This window comes from Berghia stephanieae, chromosome 7, assembly GCF_034508935.2.
Source record: "Berghia stephanieae isolate SIO BIC M18660-M18661 chromosome 7, UCSD_Bste_1.3, whole genome shotgun sequence".
NCBI classification, from domain to species: domain Eukaryota; kingdom Metazoa; phylum Mollusca; class Gastropoda; order Nudibranchia; family Aeolidiidae; genus Berghia; species Berghia stephanieae.
The window spans coordinates 43,483,350-43,500,492 of NC_088366.1; the positions used below are offsets into that span (position 1 = coordinate 43,483,350).

Here is a 17,143-nt window from a genome sequence, read left to right on the forward strand (position 1 = left end):
GTTTAAAAATAAATGAAAGGTGCAGATCTAAGTCAACTTTGAGAAGAATTAATTTCAAACAAACTGCTTTATGTGGCTTAGTGGTCTAATGGTATGACACTCTATTTGTGACCTGTAGGTTTCAGGTTTGAGTCTTGCTGTAGGCAGTGTAAAGTTGAATTCTTGGAAAAAATAGTCCCTTAGGCAGTATTTACCTGTAGGTCAGAGACGTGCCTGTAGGTCAGAGACGTGCAGGATTATTGAAAGCAACAAAAATCAATCTGACCCTTCCAATCCAATCCATTTCAAACTTTTGCAGTTTCAACATTGAAAATAGACGCATCATTTGTCTGATGCGAGATAGTGTTATCTTACGGGTCTGTATTACAATAATTTATGTTTTCCTACACAAATCATGGAGACAAATTTGGGGAATACAATGGTCAATGAAAGGATGCAATGAGGAAATTAGGGCAATGATAAGAATTCCACGACTAAGCAAGCAAACTGTAGAATGATAGGTTATGTGCTATAAATTGAAAGAAGCAAAATGCTATAACTGGCCTTTACCTAAACACCTTATAGAAAACTATAACAGGAAAATATGAAAAAGGACCGATTAATGAGAACACCAGAAGACAGGGTTCAGGGCATGGAGGTGGACCACCATCACTATCAGATACAGAATAACCCAGAAAGAAATTTTCTTGGCCCTATTCTCTATGACAAAAGGTGGAAATTACTTACTGCAATTCATTCCTGATATATTATAAACTGCATTTGTGGCCACATCTACAGGTCGGCAATAGCATGTGTTCCATTCATTGTTGCATGTTGACCATGGCAAAGTAGATTGCATTGAGGCGAACATAAAATAAATGGATACAGCAATGACAACATTGTAGTAGATGGCTAGTGTCGACACTGTGAAAACCATTGTGTAGCCAAGACCTGAAAAATAACTTAGAATTAGCAAGCATCTTGCTATATAGGAAGTTGGGTTTTAAAAGTCGTAACAAGTTGTATGTGCTTCAAGGGTTAAGTTATAAACAATTCACTAATGATAAGTAAAATGCTCATCTGATCTCACTGCCAAAACACATGTGTCGCATATAGCTATTGTAACCTTCAATGTTCATTGTCTCAGGGAGAATATAGTGAGAACTTATAATTTCTCTGGCTGTCTAAAAATTAGTCTGGTTACTACAATCTACATTAGTAAAGTCACAAGACAGTCAAGTACACATTGATAAACATTGAGAGCATTTATATATAGTAGGGGGAATTAGGTCCAAAAAACCCTTGAATTGTGCAAACAGGGTTGAAAGCATGAACATTACATATGATGTAGAGTATGAAAAATCCTATGATTTATGATATAGAACCACTCTGAGAGATCAGTATTAGTTGAGATACAAGATTTTTAAGATTAGAAAATTTTGAAATGTACGACAATAATTTCTTTCATTTTTATTGTGTAAACATTTGAGGCAAGCCGACCAAAGATTGTTTTACGTCATCCTTTGGATTCCCATTGGTGACTATTTTTAGCGTTGAAGCGGATGTTTTCCTTTCCCTTTACTTTCGATTCACAAACCAAACAAATTATTTAATCATAAATAATATTCAATTTCACTTGTTTTAAAGGACGTCTAGCGAGCAATGTTCTATAAAATTATGAGATTTTTTCTGCATCTGATTTATTAAGTATAATCAATTACTCTAAAACGGACGGGCAGATGGGTAGACAAGCAGAAAACACCTCAATAGATGCCGATAACCGGTGTTGACAAAGGACAGTGCTCATTTCCCCTCCTCCTGTTTTCTTTTCTTTCCAAAAATACTGCTATAATCATTTTACGTGAGTTAAAACCTATTTCTGTCAAACTTGATGACAGTAAAGAGTCAGCATACCACTTACATTGCTATAATTATCATCATTATCATCATCATCAACCACTATGATGCTGTATTGTGGCAAGTTATTTACTTTACGTTATTTATCGCAAAGGGACAATGGGAGAATGTTCTATTTGTACTGTTGTGTCCTTATGTAAGGCACTGCACACATTTTGCCTGCTGATGATGGGTCTTTAACAGAAAGAACGAAAGAAAGAAAGAAAGAGAGAGAGAGAGAGATAGAGAAGAGAGAGAGAGAGAGAGAGAGAGAGAGAGAGAGAGAGAGAAGAGAGAGAGAGAGAGAGAGAGAGAGAGGAGAGAGAGAGAGAGAGGGAGAGAGAGAGGAGAGAGAAAGAGAGAGAGAGAGAGAGAGAGAGAGAGAGAGAGAGAGAGAGAAAAGAGAGAGAGAGGGAGTTATGAAAGAATATTGCATATGCCTAATAAAGGAATGCGTTTGCATGATTTCAGATACACATACAATAGCAAAAAGAACTGCTCCCAGAGACTGGGACATGTGTTTGATATGCCAACAAGATGACACAGACCGTTTATAATGTCCCTCTAAGTCGAGGAGGTATGACAAAGGGCAAGGCTATGAAACTCTTTTTGAAGATTTAACACAATTCAATTCTTTGGTTTGTGATGAAAACAAGTTGGATGTATCTATTTTTTTAATTCATCTGAAAGAAATGAGATTATTGAAAGCTTAAAACAAAATGATGCTAAATGACATAAGTATTGTCGTGTAAAATTTAATACCAACAAAATTAGGCGATTAGAATTAAAGAAATCTAAAAGATTTGCCCTACAAGAATTCCAAACTTCGTCATTTGACTTGGAGGAGTCACCGAATGAATATATTTCGCAACCCACGAGAATAATGAGACAATGTTCAAAATTAGAGATTGGCTATAATAAACAAACGTGCTTTTTTGTAAAAACATGGAATCGGAGTACATTCTGTAATGACAACAGATATGGAAGAAAATATTCGTGAAATAGCGTTATCTATAAAAGATTCTGATATGTTGTCATTTATTGCCGGATGAGATTTAGTCGCTCAGGAGGCACACTACCACCCTATACCATAAAATTTGTCATGCACGATACTTTAAAAAAAAACAAGCTTGAAAAGATGTCACTGCTGATGATAATCATGATGTCACAGTTCTTGAAAGAAGTCGAGCTTTTGCTAACATTATATCTTTTATAGAAGAGAACCCAGCAACAAATGTGACGATCGACATGAACCACTGTGGAGCTTATTTCCAGAATTGTCAAAAGTGTCCCAAAAACTCATCAAATGATCATGTAAGAGAGAATGTATCGGCATCCGATGCAAGTGTTTAAGGTCCGCTTTGCCTTGCACGGACTTGTGTAGATGCGATGTGTGTGTGTGTGTGAGGGGGGGGGGGGGTGTTAGGTCAGTACAGTTATGAGTAAAATTCTCTCTCTCTCTCTTTCTGTGTCTCTCTTCCTCTCTCTCTCTCTCCGTCTCTCCCGCTCACTCCCTCTCCCCTCCCTCCATCTCCCTATTTTATCTACTAGTTAGGTTAGTACAATAATGAGTAAAATTCTCTCTCTCTCTCTCTCTCTCTCTCTCTCTCCCGCTCACCCCCTCTCCCCCTCTCCCGCTTTTATCCACTAGTTACAACACGAAATAACCGTAAATGGTTACCGGTGTATTTAAAGTTTTAGAACGCACATTGTATTGTCGTGGTTATTTCCTCGGACAAGTAATGCTATATAGGAAAAAATAAAAGTGCTAAAAACGCACTGTTATGATAAATTGCCAGAGGTCATAGCTACCTAAATGCCGATTTTCAGGATTTCAACCCCAATGTGCACGGTTTTAGCCTAATTTTCCCTAATACAATGAATATGAAGAAAATATATATTTTTACGCAGTTATTTTCCTTGTTTAATATAGCTGTAATAGGTAAAATCTAAGGCCTTAAACCGATACGTTATGATTGATTGCCAGAGTGGTTCTATATCAGATGTTTTTTCTGTGGGTCTTAGCAACCTGTATGCAAATTTTCATGCTTTCAACCCGAATTTGCACGGTTTTAGCCTAATTCCCCCTACTAATAGTGCAATATCGACTGAACACACCCAAAGTGCTCTAGCAAATAACACACTTAACATGAAGAACAAGACATGACGCCTGTAAGGCGAAATATAATTATTCTTTTTCCAATAGACAATGCTGATAATGGCCAGATACTCATTTTACAGCTGAGTGTGTGGTAAAATGATGCGAGTAAAGCACTTTTTCCAAGGACTCGACTTTTCACAACTCAGAACAGAACTCAAACTCAAGACCGACTGGTCTGAAGGTGAGTGTCATACCACAAGAGCACACATGTAATCAGCAGTATTCATAATCAATATTAACTGTCCAAGAGAAGTCATTGAAGTCTCATGGTACCTTTCAGGACACAAACAATATGTCGGGCAATAGTAAAGTCTACACATGTGCAAATATCTAATATCAAAATCATAATACGGTTGCAATGGTACTAGAGATAGCACTTATCAATTTGCTTGCAAAACTTTACAACAAATGGGGTGGAAGGGGAAGGAGGGTGATTTGGACATGGGCACCACTGCACAAAATCTCTTCCCCTGAATATTAGATGTCTGGATTAACACCTCTGAAGACCGGAGTCCAGGGCCGAAGATGCCCCAGCAAGGTGGAGGGGCAAAAGTCCCTATGAGGGGACCAAGTGAGCACCCCCCTCCCCCTGCTGAAACTGGATGAAATGTCTTAAATAGCCATGCCTGCCCTAAAAATATCTTTTTAAAATTGCAATTAAAAGCAAATACATGCACGGTGAGTAGCCAACAGTACACACGAACACTATAACTATCAATATTCATAGGTAGCATATTATAATAATATTCCAGTCATTGCCCCCCCCCCCCCCCCCCCCCCCCCCACACACACACACACACCTCTACAACATATTTTTTAAGGTACAAAAAGTATATTTACGTATTTTCCAGGAAATCTATTATATTTTTAAATTTCATTTCAGGGACAAATCTGGAATTTCTGGGACTCTTGCCCGCTTATAAGACCAATAAAAATTAAATTTAATGTCTAATAAGAAATATGAGAACATTAAACTTACCTTTAAAAAGTGGGTTAATTTGCCAAATGGCAATTGCGCTGGCACTTGAAAACTGACCAAATGCAATCTCTAGAAAAAAGATTGGCATACCCAGTGCAACTAAGCATGTGAAGTATGGTATAAGAAAGGCACCTGAAGGTTGGGAGGAAAGCAAATTGTATTAGCAGAAATGTAGCTCACAATCATTTTAAAAATGAAAATAATAATAATAATAATAATAATAATAATAATAATAATAATAATAATAATAATAATAATAATAATAAATAATAATAGTAGTAGTAGTTGTAGTATTAGTATTAGTAGTAGTAGTAGTAGTAGTAGTAGTAGTAGTAGTAGTAGGAGAAGTAGAAGTAGTAGTAGTGGTAGTAGAAGTAGTAATAGTAGTAGTAGTAGTAGTGGTAGTTATAGTAGTAGTAGTAGTAGTAGTGCAGCTGTATGGTCTTGTGATATGACAGTCATATTGAGACCGAAAGGTTCAGGTTCGAGTCCTGCTCCAAGCTGTACTAAGTTAAGTCCTTGGAGAAGGCTCTTTAACTCACATTCTCTCACCGTTCTCTGGTGTAAAATGAGTATTGCTCTGTTGGAACAATTGAAAGACAGTCCACTCCAGATAATTGCAACACTCTGGGTGATTAACCAAAGTTGAGTTTCCTGTCCACTATTGCAACATTTTCCCTCAGAGTTTACAAGGGTTTGGAACCGCCCATGGCCTCATTAATTTTTTTTCGCTTTGTTTTGTTTTGTTTGCTTTTTTGTTGTTGTATTTTTTTTTCTGGTTGTAAATTCCATTATTTTCCTTTGCGTTTGACATCACTCATTTCCCTACGAAGGCATCAAGGGCCGTCTGTTTTCTTGCTGAGTCCAGATGTTTATAAAGGGGTTGTTCAATAGTTTCCATTGATGAAAGCAAATCTGCTAAATAGTCTTCTTGAATGAGTCGATGGAATATTTTCACAAGCTTTTCTTTATTCGACTTAGGTTCAATTTCATCATCATCCTTTTCAAGTCGCTGATGTTTTGCCTCACAAACCCATGCTGCAAAGCCCTACCCTCTCATTTCGAATGGAGTAGTGGCATTCTTCATTGTCTATCTGTCGCCCAGCCACCTAGCCTCCTATCTAATGGTCACAGACCCATACTGCAATGCCTCACCCTCTTTTGTCTCAAATAGAGTGGTGACACACTTCTGTAGCATTAAACCCCACTCACTTTTGATTCTTCAATCTGTGATAATTTCACCCATTATGAAATTTAATCATGAGATTCTGTTTGATTGATTTATTGAATTTACACTTTTTGAGGTCAAAAATTTGTTGGGATTAACTGAGGTGACACTTTTATATGGAATTAATTCCGTTTCTTGGGAAATCCCTATCACCTAACAGGTGTTATGTCTTGTCCTGTTCAATCTTTCAGTTCGAATAAAAATGTAATCTTGGTGATATCATAAACATATTTCAAGACAACTGTAGTCTTCTTCCCTTTCATACATTCTCTGGATGATGGATCTCACAAACTTTGAGCGGCACGATGTTTGTCGTGCTGTTGCAATTTCTGTAGTTTTTTCTTTGTTTTAAAAAGTTAGGTCATTGGTCCTGTCAACCTCAACCCTCTTTCTCTCTTGACAGAATGCTGGAATTGGGATTGTTTGAAGCAGTGTCCTCATACTAACAAGTAAGTGCAATATACCTTGAGATAAAAAGATTGGTCATTAAGCTATTTATTAATAGCATGAGAGAATAAATTAATTCTTACCACCACCATTGCTGTAACAGAGATGAGGAAATCTCCAAACATTTCCCAGACCAACTGCATATCCAACACACATTACGACAAACTCTAAATGTCTCCTCCATTGTCCACGCACTTCCTGTGAATTCCAATAGCAAATCATGACTCCCCTCTCTCTCTTTCTTTATTCCTCTATCTCCCTATCTATCTGTCTATCTCCCTATCTATCTATTATCTATCTATCTATCTGTCATTTATCATCATTTAATCTTTTACGTTCCTTGTAGAACATTGGGCTTCAACAGTACATCTCCACTGTATTCTGTACTTTGTCTTCTTCATCTCTCCCAAGGACATTCCAGCCAACTTCACTTCTTCTGCACAAGACCTTCTCCTTGTTTTCTTTGGCCACCCAACCTTCCTTTTCCCTGAGGGTTCCAGTCCACAGGTTTTATTTGAAAGTCAAACTTTGTCATTTCTTGATTTTCTACCAAGACTTTCTGGCATGCTTCATTCCATTGTTCTTCAAGGCTTGTTCCCTCAACAAGATTTTCTAAAAGCTGGAATCTATTTCGAAAGCAGATGCTAAATGTATTCTTGCTGTATTGTTCTTTAATTTTTTGGGTATTGAATTTGTTGTGAGGTCACTCGCAATTTTATCTTTATGCCCTAAGTTGGAGCTTTAAAGTTCCTAAAAGTAGGTGGTGGTCTGTGGCTACGTCAGCTCCGCGTTTAGTATGGGTGCCTATAAGGCTGAACTCCACTTTCTTGACATTGTGAGGTTGTCAACTTGGTTTTCAGTGCGTCCATCAGGTGATATCCATTTTGCTTTGTGGATATTTTTATGGGGAAAGACACTGCCACCAATCACCAAGTTGTTAAATGTGCAGAAATCAACGATAAGTTCACCATTTTCATTTGTAGTACCCACTGATTGTGTGCCCATGATGTATTCCTTTCCACTGTTATCTGATCCTGTTTTTGCATTAACGTCACCCATCAGAATTTTGATGTCTTTGTCAGGAGCTTTATCAAATGTGGTCTGAACCATGTTATAAAACTTGTGTTTAATTTATATGTCTGAATTGCTGGTGAGTGCATAGACTTGGATCATAGTCATAGTGAGTTTTCTCCCTTTGGAGTTAAATCTAGCTGACAAAATCCTGGATGAGTGCTTGAAAACTGTTTGGGGTCATCATGATTGTAATTCCTTCTGTGTGGTTAGTCGCCACATCATGACCTGAATAAATAATGTGTTCTCCAGATGAGAGAGTGGAATGTCCTGATCCATTCCATCGACTCTCACATATTTCATCTCTCTTGCTACTTGAGCAGACTTTCCTCTCTCATACATAGTACAGACATTCCAGGTTCCAATCCTTGTTTTTGCCTCCGTCGAGAAAAATGTGTCAAAGATCTGGCTTCCTTAAGGCTTTCACCAGACCTCTTCAATTCCCACCAAATCTCCTGGGGAGGCATCTCATCAACACGAGACAGTAAATACAAAAGTTCTTTTGAAGTTCTGTAGTTTTGTATGTATCTACAGTGTGGGGCTGTTAGCCCTGCACACAACCCTCCTCCTTTTTCCGGGCTTGGAACAGGCAAGTGCAATTTGGAAGTGCTCTAGGCAGAGTTCTATCTATCTGTCTACTTAACTTTCTATCTTTCCATCTCTCTCTATACATTTCAATGTTATCTCTGAACGTGTATGATACCAAGTTTATCATCTGACATTTGTCATCTACTTTTCACAATGATATTTTTGATAGAAGAACTTTTCCTTCAATAAAGGAGCCATTGATTTGTCCTGCAATCATTGTTTTATGCTGCACAGAATTGAATTCAAGCCTATTTTGTGTAAATGAAATTATTCTCTCCAAAGAGATTTTTCACATAACTTAACCTTGATGCTGAGTCCATATAAAATTTCAATCTAAGATCAATGACAAAATCTTTATTCGATTCTGAACGATTTTACTTATTAAAGAAAAGGCACAGATGTGAGCTGAGAAAATTGATTGGCTTGATTGTGATACCATAATCTAATTATCATTTTTTTAAAAATCATTTATATAGGTTTTTGACAATATAGATAATTATCAATCAGTGAATGAATAAAGTGATAAATATATAAAATATGATAAAAGAAAATAATGACAAATGATTTGAGACAAATGTTAAAATGAAAAGAAAAAAAAAGTATTATTATTTATAAAATGCTTAAAACTAATATCAATTATCTTCCCTACAATAATCTTATATATCTCAAACCCTCCTCTCTCACCTGCTTCTGGCACCGCCGACCCCCCCCCCCCCCCCCCCCCCCCCCCCCCCATCTTTTTTTTTTCTTCCTACCAGAATTGCTATCTAGCAATTGCTATCATTCAGCAATTTGTCAAACGAGTTGTAGAAAAATGTCAAATGAATGATCTGAAAAAATGTCAAATGTAGGTATGCCTGCCTATCACATTTTCCACTAAAATACAGAGAAAACTACAAATAAAGCTTTTCTTTTCTTGTCACACAACTATAAAAATGATAAGGGGGGGGGGGGGGGTGAAAATTAGTAAACGATGATACACGTTGAGCTATCATTGAGTATTATTTGTCTATTAATTAGAAATGCCAAAATACCAAACTCATTTTTTTCTGCCAAAGAAAAAACACCAAGTTTTTTAGGAGGGAATTTGGCATTATAAACGCCAAATTGGCAATCTTAACTTCCACACCTTTTTGTAAATCATATTCATATTTACAGTACTTTTCTCAGTTGCTGAGAATTACTCGAACTCAAAGGTTCCAGCAAGTCCCTGAAAATGCAGGGAATGTAGCTGACCGCCATTTTAATTCCTCTGATCTATCTTTGATTTAAATTATATTATGTATATATTAGTCTAGATACTTGGCAAACTCCAGATACTTTACCGTTTCGGAGACGGAACTCCTTTCCGACATACTTCTCTGCGAATAATGAGACAGATTTTAAATAAACTCAAGAGTGAAATCCATCACATTTCATTGAAATGGATTTTCTTGCTATTACTCGTCTGTCTCAAAGTCAAAACCTCAGTCTTTGGTGTTAACGTTTCAATATAAAATCTGCATACCACAGGTTTTTGAACATCGTTGTCAACGGACACCAACTGTTGAACAGAGAGCGGGTCATAAGTCATAACTTCCGCCAATATATAAATGACTTCCGTTTTATGCGTTCTACTACACATCTTTTCAGATTCATATTCCTTTACGTTACGTTTATAGAGCAGTAAAGTTAGGTGCCCCAAACGTAAACAAAGGTCGAGAAGCACGTGGCAAACCACATGTTCCTGTCTTGACAGCTCACGTTCCAATGTAAATAATAGAAAAAAATAACCTTTAAAATTTGGCTGTTAGGTGGCAAAAGAAACACATATTCATAAATACTCGATCATGCATCAAATAATGTCTAGATATGGATATTTTATGGAACAAAAGGTAAAATTTTCTAAAATTTATCAAAAGTTACAGTCTATCTATTTTTAGACCAGAGCAAATTATTGCGCTGGTGTGAACAAAACGAGAATTATTCGGAGCCTGATTTTCATAATAATTTAGCCTTATATTATTATTTCTGCAACTGTTAGATTTTATGTAAACATATTTTCAATACTGAAAGTGTATTGCCTACAACTCAAACTACAAAATTGGGAGACCTATATTGTGCGTAAATTATTCCGGTCCCTAACGGAAATCACTAGCAACTTGTTATTGTTTATGTTTGGGGCACCTAACTTTACTGCTCTATAGTAGCGGGGCTCTTTTGGATAGTTTGATGCCATGAACCGCCTCTAGTTTGATATTTAGATTTGTGATTTGATATTTTAATTAAATTAAAAATTATAATTTAAAAAAAAAAAGGATACTGCCTTTTGTTAAAGCCTTTTAAATAAAATGCGTACATCAGGCGACTAAAATTATTTTTGCGAGTTTAGTTGTGCCGTGCGTGATGGGACTGACAACTCTCACTTTTTGGAACCAATTAACACGGCACCAAGTGACACTATAATGGGCAGGGGCAGTCAAACGACAGCTGATTGACCATGAAAAAGAGTTCCGACTTTGTCATCTCAATATCAAGAAAATAAGCTTGCCTGGAGCCCACGGGTTTGCGCACCATCTATTAATAACACTAAGCTGTGACCAACTGTCGCAAATTAGGCTATTTCTGTCAGTAGGGTAACTCCAGCGGTCCTATAAATAACACCAATAGAAATGAGGACATACAAAAGATATTTGTCTGCTTTTTTTTTTTTTTTTTGGGGGGGGGGGGGGAAGGAGAGAGAAGAGAGAGAGAGAGAGAGAGAGAGAGAGAGAGAGAGAGAGAGAGAGAGAGAGAGAGAGAGAGAGAGAGAGAGAGGACATAGGCCTACGTAAGATACTTGTCTGCTTTTTTTTTTTGGGGGGGGGGGGGGGGGGGGGGGGAGAGAGAGAAGAGAGAGAGAGAGAGCTTTCCTTTTTTTAAGGTACATTTCTTAATAGCTATGCGCATATGTAAAATACTCACATTTGCCTGCCAGATGAAACATACCAATATACAAAAATATGCGAAACTGAAAAGTAGCCTATACAGTTTGATTATTTATTTTAGGGAGAACTATCACCCATTTGGTGGTCTGAAAATAAAAACAAGGCGGAATGACGTCATCTTCATTCATTTTGTAGCTAGTGTAAGTTCTTTTTCTCACATCTCTGATCTTGGCGCCATCATATAGACTGTGATGACGTCACGCCGCTGAGTAGTAGTATAGTATTAGTAGTAGTAAGCCTCGCAGTCTGAATGATGCTTGCTGAGAATTGAGTGGTTCAGTCACGTAGTTTTAAAATTCGAAGAAGAAAGTTGCCCTCTCCATGTTGTTAATTGTTTCCATTGGTCATGGTCCTGGGCCAGAGTTTTGAGGCTGTCGAGATCTTGTTGTGACTTAGTACGGAGCACTGCAGTTTTTCTTAGTTCTTCAGGGATTAATTCGGCCTCATCTGAATTCAGAAATGTCTGATATGTAGAGAGATCCTGCTTCAGGGTGGATTAGTGATATTGGTGGTCTCCCTCCATATTATTTGTTGCCACGTGGAAGGGGGAGTGTGGATTCAGTCTACTAGTGGAACACCCCACACCAAATTAAAACAACCTTTTGTGTCTGGTTGGGTCGTCTCTTATAGCCGTGTCCACCGAGATAGAAGCTACACCGCCCGTTGATTAACCGTAGTAGATGTTGTAGAAGTAGTAGTAGTGGCAGTAGTGTGGATTTTTAAGGTTTTTTTGTTTGTTTGTCCTACTGTCCCCGTTGTATCCGACTTCCATTTTTGTGAATGTTGAGGATCCGCGATGCGCAATACCACCAATGACACGATAAACGAAAGTAACCCCCCCCCCCCCCCCCCCCCCCCCCCCAAAAAAAAAAAAAAAAAAAAGAAAGAAGAAAAGCAATGGCAATCTCCCGTTTTGTTGTCAGGGAATGACACATCTTGTCCTTCAGGTCAACCGCTCTCTTTGTGGATTTGTATAAGCATAAAAGATCTGGCTTTTTTGTTGTTTGTGATTGGACTTGTATCCAACCAACAAGAGTGGATTTATTTTTGAAGGCAAATATTGACTCGCCTTTTGATATACCGTCTTTGCTGGAACGTAGAGGGTAGAATTTGAAATTAACATAGGACTGTGCCCACCGGGGTGGTGCTGGAGTTTGTTTAATAGACTTAATTAAGGCACTTTACTTTTTAAAGCATCTGATTGGGAAGATTCGGCTGCTCCTTTGTTGTTATGTATCAAACCTTAGCGTTCCTATGCAATTTGGTTAGACTTAAAACTCCTTTGATTTAAGTCTTAGATTTGTTTTAGGGGCGTGACATGTCTCTGTTCAGGACCGTGTGGATTGATGTTGGTGTCAATGATCATCCCTTATATTTGTTGTTTACAGATGTAATATAAACTAAAACAGTATATGTCAATTGTTATATTGAGCATCCTGATGATAGATCAGTTGTTAGAGTAATTGCTTCACGCGCAAAGGGACAGAGATAGATTCTAGGTGAAGTCAAGCTTTTTTTCTGATCCTCTTGTCCACCCAATAATGAATAGATAACTGGGTATGTTAGATCTGGTGGAAGGTACTTTGCAAAAGACTAGTCATATCCGAAGGATAGCAAGCAATTGCTATTGCCTGATTCACGCTACTATTACTATGGAAATAAGGATAAACTCCGGCTCCAATAGTCGTATATCTCTGAAAGACTACCATTCTATTACTGTTACTGTTATATTAACTTGTTTGTTTTTAACCTATTTTGAGTATGTTTCTTAAAAAAAGTTCTACAACAACAAATTTAGACCATAAATTGTCCTTAAGATACCGTATCACATTCTTCACTTAAAATCGAGAAAGCCCTTCAAAGTTTCAACGGAAGTAAACATTGTGCTGCTTTCAGTTTAAATATAATAATAATAATAATAATAATAATAATAATAATAATAATAATAATAATAATAATAATAATATTAATAATAATAAAAAATTAATATTAATGTGAACCATGCTTATCAACATTTATTACCTTTTGAACACTTATCTATTTTAATGTTCTCCTGCAAATAAGTGAGTTGTGGACAGATGTTATTCGGGTTATTTTTTCCTATTCTTTTTTTTTAATGTAGGACAATAATTGATGATTCGATTGTCTTGACAATTAATGAGGTTTTGTTTCTTTTTTTTTCTGTTCAGGAAAAAGTTGCAGTAATTTTAACATCAGTAAAATACCCAATTGAGGCCACTGGTCACATTTAATGTTGATTTTAAAATTAAGCTGCTGGCCGCTGGGTACGTAGTTGTTTTTTGTTTTTGTGTGTGTGTTTTTTTTCATGAAAAATATAGATTAACAAGAATACCAATAAGTTGAAACAGTCAATTTATTTTGCAAAATAAGCTAATATTATTATGAACGTATAACACAATATTGTATCACAGATTGGAGTATAATACAATCTTGTATCACCGATGGGAATCATAGTTGGAGGACATTCGTTTAATAGTAATAATAGTAAAAGACAGCATCTCAGTCACAGTTAAATATGACCCTCTCCTCGCTATATCATCAACCTCTCATAAGGATTTGTTTCAAAGAATGACTGAAATAGGCCAAGTGTCAGCTGCAGAACAACACTACAAAATAAGTACGGTAATGCATATTGTACATTAAATTAACCCACAAATTGTCAAAGAATTCTTAACTTAAAATGAAAAATAATATTTATAAAATTAACAATAGCATTGTACATTTATAATAATTTAACACATAGATACATGAAATCAATGAGAGCGATGATTTACAAGGGGTAAAAATAATCCCTGATAAAAGAAAGATGCATGAAAAAACAGAGGCTAAATCCAAATGACATGTGTAATCCCCAACCCAGGATTTTCCAGCACCCCTCCTGTCACAGAATAACTCACTCCAACTCCAACAATTTTGTCTTACAATGTTCAGTGTGTTTTTTTAATGCGCATAATTTATTCAAGTTTTGATTGATATAAGTTTTAACACTGTGCACCATTTGAAAACTGAGCTATGCATAGAAAAGGGTAATTTTGAAATAAATCGTAGTTTTTATATTGTGTTTTTAATCAAGCTATAAGTATAATGCGTGGTATTGATTCAATTTGTTTTAAAGTAATAAGCAGATTCCCATTACTTTTTGACTCACCCTCGTATTTCTCAACTTATATTTATAATCTTGACAGAAAGGGTGTTTATAAATTATAGCATATTTCAAATAAAATTATGAAAGCGCTCCCCCCCCCCCACTCAATCATTCACAGGAAGTAAATTTTGTCCCGCTTAAATGCATTATTTTAACATTGAGAGGAACCTGAGCCCGAATTGTTCTTTATCATTCATTTCTATATATATCTGCCTTTTGCAAATGTGAGAGTATATTGCTTCTAACAAAGAATGAAACAGTGTCATAATGTAATTGAAAATTGCTCAATGTCATATGGATTATACTTTATATATATATATATATATATATATATATATACAGTAAAATTACTTTAAACCGAAAGAAGCTAAACCGAAAAATACCTTAAACCGCAAAGAATTTAATAAATTGTACTAGTTTCTTCATTATCTTTGTACTAATTCTTACGATGAACCGAAATACTTCTAAGAAGGACTTTCTTTAAACCGAAACAATTTGAGACCACCTTCCTTTATTCTCTCTCAATTTTTCTTAAAAAATTGGGGAAGGTGGCCGCACGTAATAATGCCCGGCGATATTAAACAGAGCGTACGTATAAGATGAGGGTGATGGGTGAGGTGGGGGGGGGGGGGGAGGCAAACACTGCACTTGGGCTCGGCCAACACCACAATCGCACAGACTGGAAAAGGAAGACAGCGGGTGACTGGCAGGCGAAAAATGAGGAAAGAGGAGGAGTTGGGGTGTAGAATCACGCAAGCGAGATGTTCTCGCTCGTGTGTTGATGCTTTGGAACTGACTGGATTTTAAACACGAGAATAAGGAAAGGGGGGGGGGGGTAGACAACTTACAATTGACATGCCATTTCATTTCCACTTTGTTTAAGTGTGTGTGTGTGAAGGGGGGGGGGGGGGTTCTATGAAATTAGGCCTTTGAACCTAATGGCTTTTCAACAAAAGAGAGATGTGTAGTGGACAGGTTAGCATTGACACTCCTTTTCATTTCCATTTCACTTCACCTCTGAGTAGCTGCGCGTCATTCATTATCAATTATCGCACAAGAACTTTCGATCTTATTTTAGCTTTGCATTTTACTAAAAGATGTCTAAAAGAAAACACTGTGCTTACACGTTTGAGTTTAAAATCAAAATACTATGTGAAGTCGATGAAAAAAAAGTTGATCAAGACAGAGATATGTAAAAAACACGGCATCCCGAACCCAACTCTTTCAACAATTTTGAATTGAAAACGAAAACCCCCAAAAATATTTTTAAAACACACACACAAAAAAAAAAAAAATAATGGTAACGAAGACAGCATTTATTCAACAACTCCATTTAACGGGAAACCCATGATACCATTAAAAGTTACTACCATTGAAAAACATTGCAAAACGGGAACTTGCTTTAAACCAAAATGTCTTTAAACCGAAATGGTTTAGAAGGTCCCCAAAATTTCGGTTTAAAGTAATTCTACTGTATATATATATATATATATATATATATATATATATATATATATATATATATATATATTATATATATATATTGATGTCTTGACATCAATTGCAAGAAAGTGTTAAGAGTATAATAAAACATATAGTCTATATGGTATATATATATATATATATATATATATATATATATATATATATATATATATATATATATATATATATATATATATATATATATATATATATATATATTATATATATATATATATATAGGCTATATGTTTTATTATACTCTTAATACTTTCTTGCAATAGTGCTTCAAAAAGATAGGCATATAAATTATAAATTACGCATATAAATTATAAATTACAAAAACCTAAATCTTAGAGAAATTTGAATTGCTTTTTGAATGGAAGCAAGTATACTGTCTTTCTAGACTGTGAATACATGCACATTTAAATATTTTTAGGATTCACAGGATACAAGCCTTTAGCACAGACACTTTTGATCTTTTATTATATATGGTTATTATCATTAGACAGGGGATAGTCATAGTTGTCTTGTTACAGGCATTTGAAAACGAAGATCTGAATTTTCCTCACAGAGGCATTGAAATAGATGAGTATTTATTGTGTAAGCATTTGAAAAGGCTGATTGACTACAATTTTACTTGACCTTTGAATTTTTGTGACCTTAACTAACTAGAGATATGAAAGTTACTTTGTCACCTGGCTCTGGCATTCACTCCTCATTGAACAATATCAGAAAGATTAAAAATATGAGTATTTTATGGAATTGTAGACTCAAAAGAAAGCATTATAGGGCCATTTGAAAGTGTCTGTTGATTTCTTCCAGCATCTGATGACACTCGAGCTTCATGGACCACAGGCAGAGTGGATGCTGTTTCTTGATCAAACTGCTGAACGTTAGTACAATAACGAGGGATTGTTCTGTTCTCTGGGTCAGCCGGACCCCATTTTGGGGTAGGTTGATTAAGACTTACAAGAAGCTATGGACATGAATTATAAAATAAACGTGCATTAGGAATAAGGCATATTTTCATTGTGGTAATCATGAGACTTAAAATTATTTTTATAAAAATATTAATCGGTATTCAAAGTCAATTGTTTGCTACCGCAGTACTTGCTGGATTCTAGTAGGCTCTTTGGAGAAGCTAAAAAGTGTGGTAGAATCTGAGCATGCCAAAATC

The 17,143-nt window shown here is 36.1% G+C and overlaps 2 protein-coding genes across 3 annotated transcripts in view; both read right to left on the reverse strand.

Annotated features, from left to right (window-relative positions):
• The window catches only part of LOC144977303 (sodium- and chloride-dependent glycine transporter 1-like), a 35,587-nt gene extending 25,679 nt beyond the window's left edge, over nucleotides 1-9,908 (reverse strand). Inside the window, exons 1-4 of one of the 2 annotated variants that reach the window (XM_078922365.1) lie at nucleotides 9,675-9,908; nucleotides 6,774-6,888; nucleotides 5,016-5,147; nucleotides 727-930 (exon numbers count right to left, since the gene is read on the reverse strand). In XM_078922365.1, coding sequence (XP_078778491.1) covers nucleotides 727-930; nucleotides 5,016-5,147; nucleotides 6,774-6,888; nucleotides 9,675-9,704 — 481 coding nt within the window. In that variant the 5' untranslated portion in view covers nucleotides 9,705-9,908. The remainder of the gene's footprint in view (nucleotides 1-726; nucleotides 931-5,015; nucleotides 5,148-6,773; nucleotides 6,889-9,674) is intronic. The other variant, XM_078922366.1, reaches the window with a different exon arrangement.
• Nucleotides 9,909-16,230: 6,322 nt separating this feature from the next.
• LOC144977304 (sodium- and chloride-dependent glycine transporter 1-like) overlaps nucleotides 16,231-17,143 on the reverse strand; it is a 39,326-nt gene continuing 38,413 nt past the window's right edge. The window contains exon 15 of the mRNA XM_078922367.1: nucleotides 16,231-16,942. Coding sequence (XP_078778493.1) covers nucleotides 16,721-16,942 — 222 coding nt within the window. The 3' untranslated portion in view covers nucleotides 16,231-16,720. The remainder of the gene's footprint in view (nucleotides 16,943-17,143) is intronic.